Raw genomic sequence first — 10,239 nt, 5'->3', positions numbered from 1 at the left:
GGTTATAATTCACACATATCTACGTGTCACAGATGGTAGTTTGACTAACGCCCGGACACCCTCCACGAGGCGGGATTCTCAGGTTAAAAACTTTAGCCCCAAAATAAACCTCTGCAGCGGGGAAAGAGCTTTGGGACATTTCTATTGGCCGCTGAACGACCCTGGGCTTTAGTTATCGGGCTAAATAAGTCATTCTGCTTTGTGACAATAAGCGAGGACACACTCAGATGTGGCTTCTTTTCTGATTTCTTAGATATTATCATTTGTGTGGATTTATTTTCTCACTTTTAACACGTGTTTACTTTATTTACACAATGTTTTCTGCAGAAAAGGTGTTTCCTTGTTGTTCCAGACCCCGCAGAACCGCTCGTTTGGCTGAAAACCCCTAAGACCAGGTTTAAGACCGTCCAGGGACTGCCCCTCAGCTCTGATCCTGTTCGTCACGTTTGATTTTAGGCTTAAATCATCAGCACAAACCGGATGATAATCTGGATAACTTCAAACCCAGAGTCTGACGTTCGGAACGTACCCCACCTCCCCTTTATTCCCCCCTCGATTTGACTGAGTTGTATCCGGTTAAAGTGAGGAACCCTGCTCCGGGGGGCACTGTCTCGGGGTCCCTGGGGTTGCCCGTGTTTCGCCGGTCGCCTGCGGCTGTAAGTCTCCAGCTCTGACGGAAGCCACAGAGCGACGGTGGGACGGAAAACGGGTGGGAAATAAATATGAGTTAAATAAATAAATCAATAAAAAGCACCCACGGCTCTGCTTTCACTTTTGCTTCTCTTTTTTGTGATTGGTTAGGAATATAAACCACGCCCCCTGGGCTCTGATTGGTGGATGTCTGGTGCACACCCCTCTCCCCCACTAACACACACTCACACACACACACACACTCAGAGAGAGAGAGAGAGAGAGAGAGACTGCCGCTCAGAGCCGAAGCTGAAAACTTGTAAAAGTGAGTGGAGTTAAATAGGAGGCGCACGAGCTTCGCCTCGAGACGGAGCAGAGCAGAGCGGAGCAGCGCGAGGGGCGTTGAAGGCGCGCGGCTCTTTGATGTTTGTGTCTGTGTGTGTTCTTGGGATTATTCCTCCGCGGGACTGCGGTGGTGCTGCGCCGGTCGGGACCCGACTCTGGTGGGACTTCCCTCAGCTCTGAGACCGACTCTGGACTCAGACTGAGCGCGGGCTGTGGAGGGGAAAGTTGGAGTTGGAGTGAAGTTCTCCGTGGAGCCCGGGGTTTAACGACGTCGTTGCTGTGGTTTTGAGGGTGTCTTTAAAGAGTGGACACTGCAGAGGACTGAGAGAGAGAGAGAGAGAGAGAGAGAAAGAGAGAGAGAGAGAGTTGTTCTTTTTGCTGAAGTCAGTGGGAAACAGCGCAGCCGCATCCTCAGCTTCACGCACGCGCTCAGAGGACTTTTTAACTCTCTGATAAACAAAAGCAAACAAACAGAAACAAACACAAGGCCATTTGAGCTGTTTTCCAGCGCGTCAGTGTTTTGTTATTTTGTGTGTGTGTGTCTGTGTGTGTGTGTGTGTGTGTGCGTGTGCGTGGTGATGCACATCCCCGTAGATCCGGGCACGAGCAGGCGCTTCACACCGCCCTCCGCGTCCTTCTCGTGCAGCGGCGCCGTTAAACTGGACGGCGGCGGCGGAGGCATCGGCGGCGTTGGCTCCGGCGCGGGAGCGTGCACAAGCGGCCCTATCCCGGTCTCAGTGCGCACAGGGTCCTGCGCGAGCGGCGCGCTCCCAGTGTCGGTGCGCGCGCGTGCGGAGGCGCGCTCGGTTGTGGACGTGCTGGCGGACCACGCCGGAGAGCTCGTGCGCACCGACAGCCCCAACTTCCTCTGCTCCGTGCTGCCGTCGCACTGGCGCTGCAACAAGACCCTCCCCGTGGCCTTCAAGGTACAACACACACACACACATACACAGACCTAACACACACTCAACACACTTCAAACACACACACACACACACATACACACACACACACACACACACTTAACACACTTCAAACACACACACACACACACACACACCAACAGACCTAACACACACTCAACACACTTCACACACACACACACACACTCAACACACTTCACTCACACACATACAGACCTAACACACACTCAACACACTTCATACACACACACACACAAACACACACTTCAAACACACACACACACAATGTAACACACTTCAAACACACACACACACACACACACACACACACTCAACACACTTCAAACACACACACACACACACACACTCAGCATCACAGTGACACACTCTGGACCCTCTTTACCCTCACCCCCTCCTCCCTCTGTCCTCTGTCTCTACTCTTGTGTCCTCTGCTGTACCCTGTTTTATTTGCCCACTTTAAACCCACACTCTGCCCTCGTCTACTGCCCCCTGACCACATCAACCACCCCCCGCTGACCCCGTGTAGCTCTTTAAACCTCTTCTGTCCTCTTCCTCTTTCACTGTGTTATTGTCCTCTGACCCCTCCTCGCCCTCCTGCCCCTGAGCCGTGTCCAGAGGTTTCCCCTGGAGTCAGTCACAGCTCACACACCTGCAGAGGGCACTGGGGGTGCAGGGAGTGTGTGTGTGAGGAGGGGGCGGTGTTGATGTGTGTGGTTGGTCCTGATGTGGAGCTGATGAACACGGTCCGTTTTAAACCCGTGATCGCGGCCAGTGTCTCTTCACTAAACGGGGGCAGTTTTACCCTCATTTCCCTCTGTTTTCGTCCTCTGTTCTTCACCCCCCCCCCCCCCAGAGAGAGTGATTATTCAGATGTGGGTTATTTTATGCAAATATGTCTTCATTTAGTGGGATGTCCTTATAATAATAATAATAATAATAATAATAATATTAATAATAAACCTCAGTTCTCTATTTAGTTTTAGTAGTTTATTATTATTATGATTAATGTTATTATTATTATTATTATTATTAATATAACTGATCATTTATTTACGTTTGTGAATGTATAAAATAATAAATAAACATTATATACATTATTTTAAATGATAGACTTGTGTTATTTTATGTTTTAATAATTTATTATTATTAGTATATTATTATTGTATTATTATTGTATTATTATTATATTATTATTGTATTATTATTGTATTATTATTGTATTATAACTGAATGTGTTTAATAAATAATAAAACATTATAGATAAAATAAAATACATTATTATTCCAGATACATTTAAATGTATTTTTATCATATGTTTATTATCATTATTAATCTCATTTATTAAAAATAACCTTCTCTATTTAAGGCTGGATCCAGTGAAAGTAAACATAGTTAATCTGTGTGTGTGTGTGTGTGTGTGTGTGTGTGTGTTCAGGTGGTCTCTCTGGGGGAGGTACCGGACGGGACTCTGGTCACGGTGATGGCCGGTAATGATGAGAACTACTCGGCGGAGCTGAGGAACGCCTCCGCGGTGATGAAGAACCAGGTCGCGCGCTTCAACGACCTCCGCTTCGTGGGCAGGAGCGGCAGAGGTGAGGGGCTCACTGCTGCACCACCACTCTCTCGCTCTCTCTCTCTCTCTCTCACACACACACACACACACACACACACACACACATAACAACACGCAACTCCTGCACCGGCGCTGCATTAAACAATAACATCTACATTTACTCAACCAGTGTGTATTTATTATCATTAGTGCATTCATCTAATACATAAACAGTGTGTGTGTGTGTGTGTGTGTGTGTGTTTCCACTTATTAGTGCGTTAAACTAATACATATCAAGAGTGTATTTACTCTCTTTAGTTCATTATCTAAACTATAAACTAATAAAAATAATGTGTATTTTCCTCTTAAAGCGTTGAGCTAATACCCCGTGTTTATTAAATACCCCGTGTTTGTTTGACACCTGCTCCACGCTGAAGCACTAAACTGCGGGGTTTAACAGGTTTATATTTCACCAAATCAGTGCTTTAAACCAATCAACACCGTTGTGTATTTTACTCATTTTTATTGCGTTACGCCACGTCACCAGTGTGTGTTTGACTCAGAAAGATGTCGGTGTGTTTTTCACAAATGTTTGTGCGTTAAACCAATAAACATCCATTGTGTATTTTACTACGTTAATTGCATTTAAATTATTTATATTTATTTTTAATAAAACGTTAATATTTTAACAGACTGTTAAATGTGAATTTTATTCAAATAAATAATTTATCTCTAAAAGAACCTGTGAGTATTTAAGTGACGTCAGTGCATCCTATTAAACTTTAAATAGTGCGTGCGTGTTTTACTCATTTTAATAAACTACAGTAAATCACCAGTGCGTAGTTCACTCATTAATGTTTATCTTAAAGTAAACAGCACCTGTTTAAATCCTTTTAAAAATGTAAAGTTTAAGAAATAAAGTCACAGTGTGTTTGTTTCTCACGGTAAAGTAGTAATGCAGTAAATGACCAGTGTGTGTTTACGTCACCGCATTACAGCGCAGTACGGGTTTTACTCAGAACCCGGCGTTAAACTCCGCTAATGAACGCCGATTGTGTATTTACTCACGTCACAATCACAACACTCCGGTGTGAATTTCGCTCGTGTAAACGCTGTAAAAATAACTCGGTTTATTTGTCGTGTTGTAATATGTAATATTGTTTTGTTTTGGTGAATCTTACACACGTTAAACAACGCACTTCCCTCGCGCACTTTCTCCCCTTTCAAATGACTCGCAGACAGGCGCGCGCCGAACGTCTCAGAATGAAAGTAGCAGAAAGTAGCCTAGCTTTCATTTCTGTAGTCGATCTGTCTCTCTCTCTCTCTCTCTCTCTCACACACACACACACACACACATCGTAAATTTATCACGTCTTAACATTAAAATGTAATGATGTGGCTTATAGGGACCTGCTCCCCACAGTGTAAACAAGAGTTGATCCCCGCAGCGTGGGGGATACACGCCTTACACACTCACACACACTCAGCAGAGAGAAAGAGGTGTGTGTGTGTGTGGTGGGAGGTAATAATCTGGAACAGATCGGTGTGTCCAGAGTGTGTCAGTAAACTCATTTTCAAATGCCATTAAAACAGAAAATGAGGATGAGTTCACACCTGAAATTCTGATCCAGATTTTTACAATTAACCACTCAGTTTGGATTTGGATTTTTAAATCAGGTCTCAACAGGAGGAAAAAGAACAAACTCAGATGTGTGCATTTCCAAACACAACCCACCGTCTCTTTCAGATTCAGTCTGGATTCAAATCTGAATTAAATCTGTTTTTTTTTTTTTAAAAAAAAAAAAAGAAAGGGACTGATTTTAAAAGTGGGTTTTATTCACAAAGAAATCTGCTTTAGTGTTTGAGGCTGATTCCCTGTGGATGAGTTCCAGACGATCTTGTGGATGGGGCTAGGACCGAGGGCACTGAGAGTTAAGGTTATATTTAAAAGTAGTGATCACACGCCACTTAACCTCCGTTCTCATTGATCACGGATTGAGTTGATTATCAAAGTGTTGAACGTCAGATGTGACACACGTCTCAAAGCCTCAGAGAATCCGTATTCTAATTTCATCACAAACGTTAGCGTTCTAAATTCATTTCAACAGTTTTTCTTTCTCTTTTTTTGTCTCTCCTTCACCAAACCACATATTTTTGACCTCATCCACCACAGGCCACGGTGGAGGCAGCATTAGAGAGACACAGCGAGTAAAGAAATAGCACACTGCTTTAATCTGAGACCAACAGCGTTCCCATGCTGCGCTAAAAAGCGAGAGTTAAAAAGAAAATGGGTCAGCGCTGTAACGCAGATCAGAGAATCAACAACGTCAGGCCACTTTCAGGGGATTTTATTTACTTTCAGGTCCAGGTTCCACTTTAATTTAAGACTACACTTATTAAGGTTTATAAAGGGTTCACAAATCTGTTTATTACATGGTTATTCATTAGGTTATAAACACCTTAAAGGGCATTAACACTCATTTGTAACACAGAGAAATAGTGATCTCTTTTTCGTCTCGTGCTGAAAGGGTCCGAACTTACTGAAAACGTTGAGATACAGAATAAGCTTCAGACCTGAGAATGTGAGTCATTTCGTGTGTTAAGGTGCACCACATTATCACACAGCGACTAAAGAGACATTCTATCGGAGGTTAGTTGAGTAAACCTGGGGGTTAAAGGGTTAAACTTACTAACAAATATGTGCTGGAGCTGACGGGGTTAATGTAGACACAGTAAGGTCGTGGGTTCACTATTTTCTTTATTTAGTATCTGTGTTATAACTGATTATTAATTACTTTTAACGCATTTACAACCTAGTTAATAACAGTTCGTAAAGAGATTGTAAACTGTTTATAAACCTTTATTCTAAAGTGGTACCCGGGTTCAATTGGGAAAGACCCAGCTTTATATTCTCACATTCCTCTCCTTCACACGCTGCAGGATTCATTAGAGAGTAATAATGACATAACATCGATTTTATAACAGCCTCAAACCCAAAACCCCCCCCCCCCCCCCCCCCCCAAGAAGGACAGACCACATGTCAGACAGACAGCAGGGTTAACTGTCGCCTGCCGTACACCACCCTCGACCTCTCAGTTTAACCATGCTGTCCTCAAACGGTGGGTCTGGGAAGTCAGGCCTAACACCAACACAGACACGACCCAAAGCCCGGAACTAAGCCTGGTCTTAAATGGAGTTAAATCATATACGTCTTATATATACATCACTGTCCAGCAGTAACTTAGATTTCAGTGGAAGCCCATTTAAAAAGGTCTGATTCTGAGTAATTGTGGAGCATTTCTATGTTTCCGTTCCTCATCATGAAACATTCACAAAGTATAAAGAACAGCTGCTGTTTTCAAAAAAATCCCCAAATGGAGATATGTGTTTTTAATTGGACGGTGAATTTGAGAATGTGTACGTATTCCTCGTATTCTAATTCTGGATGTAGATGCTTTAATTTAACGCAGCCCTTTGAGGTTAAAAATAAAACCCCGGCCCAAAATCATACATGTAGCTTCCTTTAACCCAAAAACCTGACGCTGACACTTTGGTCTAAGTCTGAAAATGTGTTTCATCTGCTAAAGCCCCAAGACCCGTGTGGATTACCTCCACTGAGGTCTTTTATACTGTTTCCTAAACTAGCTTTTCCACCTCGAATCCTGTAGACGACTTATGTTCCACTGTCTGCTCTGCTTTAACTCAGTCAACTCACTCAGAGACGGACCCGAGGATCGGCCTCTGCTTTGATTCATCTGCAGGACGAACGCTCAGCTGCAGGGACGAACGACAACCTGCCCAGGACTCTTCGTACCCCTCGGTTTAAAACGTTTAATCCACTAACGGTGTCGCGCAGGCACAGATTTAAGAAATGTCACCTCCTGCCATCTGTGCCTTTCTTTCTTTCTCTTCGTCTACACCCACGCAACTGAAAGTTTCTCACCGTCTTCACAGAGTCAGGCCTGTGTTGTCAGCGTCATCGCTGACCAAAAGCACGCAACCTTTCAAACCACGAAGAGCTGCACTGTCTTGTTTCGCCGGCGACAGAAGCAACAGTGCAGCCGCCTGACCACTGAGGAACTGACCCAGACTAAAGGCCGTTTATCCACTTCCACTCCCTCCTACAGTAGACGCTTTGTAAGTTGTATCATGACTTTGTTTTTGTTCTTCACCCCTTAGGGAAGAGCTTCACGCTGACCATCACTGTGTTTACCGGACCGCCCCAGGTGGCCACCTACCACCGCGCCATCAAAGTCACAGTGGACGGCCCACGAGAGCCGAGACGTGAGTGCCCCGTTATTATACCTCACCTTTTGAGAGGCTCTGTGAGGAGCTGCTGTGCGTTTGTGGATGCGGATGTGCAGGCTTTTGGTTTTTTTTGGGGTTCCTGTCTGTGCAACTGAGCTGCACTCGGTGTCAGAGAGGCCTCAGGAGCTAGGCTGGCCAAGAGTCAAACCGAGAGACCTGTTGGACAGTGAGCGCAAGTGTGCAAGTGCACTAGGCCGGCAGATTTAATAGACATGTGATATGTGCTAAATACAACCTGGAATTGCATCCCTCAGGCACTGAGCGTCTTTGCCCTATGCTAAAATAAATCGGCGAGAGGTGTGAGGCCCGGTTCCGGGGCTATATCTGTCCAGATGAATCATTCTGATGCTGTCTTTTGTGCTCGATGCTTTGGCAAACCTTGAGTTATGGGTGATGTATTAATATTTTTGCCAGACCCTGCTGTATCTCTAAGCCGGAGGACAATTCAGGAATGTTTACCGAAGGCAAAGTGCATCGATCAAGTCCCGAAATAGAAATGACATACTTTAGAAATGACACATCTTCCCTGTGGCGTTTGAAGATATCAGCAGATAGTGATCTTTACCTTGAGTCAGAGATTTACTCACTTGGTTTTGACGGTTGTAGGAAGATGTCTGGGGGATGAGTCTGTGAGCACATTTCGATTCTGTTTGTCAGGTTGGGTTTAGAGGATTCAGCCGGATCCCAGAGACGATCGCAGAGATGTCCGAGGGATTTGGCGTTTTGGGTACGTCAGTAACATTAGCTCGTGCGCTAAAAGGAGCAGGCCATACTCCACCTCTCAGGGGTTATATTGAGGCACTGATGTGCCAGGCTGAGGTGGAGGGGCGAGAGCTGGGGTTATTCTCAGAGCTCTCCTGGTTAAAAGCGCTTTGTGAGTCATTCTCGGATGATGCCCGGGAATAGACCTGCAGCAGTTTGGCATCTTACAGAACTACCGCCGTGTTTCAGAGTCGCTTTCAGTGACAAAAGCCGCTAGGGCCTCACTAGAAGAGGAGATGCTTGACACATCCACCCCACCCCACCGCCCCTCACCGCCTTGCCGTCTGTGTTAATAGACGAAACATGCCGATCCTTTGTGGTCTCGAGGGTGGCCGACCTCAGACGTCTTAATAAGCCAGGCCTTTTCCTTATTAGCCAAACCGCTTAGAGAACCCGAGCCACAAAGTCGGTGAGGTCTCTGCCTCTCGGCCGTGCCTTCCTCCTCTGGGGTCAAACCCTGCCTGACCGCACAAGAGGCTGCTGACTTAACACTCTTCAGCAGTTCACAGTGATAGAGCTGAGTCTGTAGGGCTAATGCAGGGCTTGACCACAGGGCCATTACCTCCAGAGAAGAGACAGACACTTTCAGACTTCTGGTCTCTACAGCGAGCGTATAGAGTCTGTAGCAGGCGGACACAGGTTGAAGAAATGGAATGCATGCACAAGTAAGTTTAAGAGTGCATGCAACACATGTGTGAGCTGTTAAATGTGTGTGTGTGTGTGTGTGTGTTTGTTTATATCACATTGTGGGGACCTGTTTACACACACACATTGTGGGGACTTGTCCTTGTCATTTGATTAAAATCAGAATCATTAGTTTTAAGGTGAAGTCCGGTTTTGAGGTGGGTTTAAGGTTAAGATTAGGGTTAAGTTTAGGGTTAGGGTTAGGTCCTCTCTCCGGACGTCTTGCTGCCACACGATGGTGTGGTGATTTTCTGAACACACACAAATACCGTCACTCACTCTCAGAACAAAACCTTGTATCTCCACTGTTGTTGTTTGAACATCATTACGCCTCCAGATATTTACACTGTGTTAGTCTCACTACAAACGGACCAATAGGAACAGTGCTAAACGACGTAGAAAAATAAACCGTGAAGGATGTTCTTTCACCCACAATGTTAAGAGGTTCTGTCCCGAAAGAGACAAGATGGGAGATATGAAATAGAACTCCCTCTGAAATGCCACACAGGCTGCACCCTGGGTATTAGCTGGGTAATTTTATTATGGTATTCAGACAGACATAAAATCACAGCGTCTGATTTTATTGGAGAAGTACACACAGACTTTGAGAATACACAACACTTCGCGTTTAGCTGGAGGCCAACACTTTCAGTTAATGATTAGCTTGTTAATCATACTATGGAATTACAAAGAGGAGGCTCCTGTTGATACCTGCAAGGACTCGGTGAGAGGAATATATACTGCACTGTGTTTCTACACACAGTCTCTATTCTCTCAGCTCCGCTGACCATAGAGTGACCTCTACAATTACACACTGTAGTCCAGATGAGGCTCTGTGTACTGTGTAGCCCGTGTTTCCCTGTGCTGTAGTGTTCAGAGCTGGTGTTATATGATTTCAGTCGTGGATCACTGTAGTGAACTCCTCACTATGACAATAATTATCATTATTTATTATTATACATAGTATTTTTATTAGAAATAATGCCTCGTACTGTCATAACAATCTTTAATTAA

General features: G+C 44.8%; 1 protein-coding gene across 1 annotated transcript in view; it reads left to right on the top strand.

Moving 5' to 3' along the window:
• LOC136684537 (runt-related transcription factor 3-like) overlaps positions 1 to 8,685 on the top strand; it is a 45,360-nt gene extending 36,675 nt beyond the window's left edge. Inside the window, exons 3-6 of the mRNA XM_066659203.1 lie at positions 1,570 to 1,901; positions 3,355 to 3,511; positions 7,651 to 7,796; positions 8,437 to 8,685. Coding sequence (XP_066515300.1) covers positions 1,570 to 1,901; positions 3,355 to 3,511; positions 7,651 to 7,796; positions 8,437 to 8,685 — 884 coding nt within the window. The remainder of the gene's footprint in view (positions 1 to 1,569; positions 1,902 to 3,354; positions 3,512 to 7,650; positions 7,797 to 8,436) is intronic.
• Positions 8,686 to 10,239: the final 1,554 nt, after the last annotated feature.

The sequence above is a fragment of the Hoplias malabaricus genome, unplaced genomic scaffold (genome assembly GCF_029633855.1).
Source record: "Hoplias malabaricus isolate fHopMal1 unplaced genomic scaffold, fHopMal1.hap1 scaffold_129, whole genome shotgun sequence".
NCBI lineage: Eukaryota > Metazoa > Chordata > Actinopteri > Characiformes > Erythrinidae > Hoplias > Hoplias malabaricus.
Note: the sequence above shows the minus strand (reverse complement) of the source record. Positions and strands in the feature narration are given on the sequence as shown.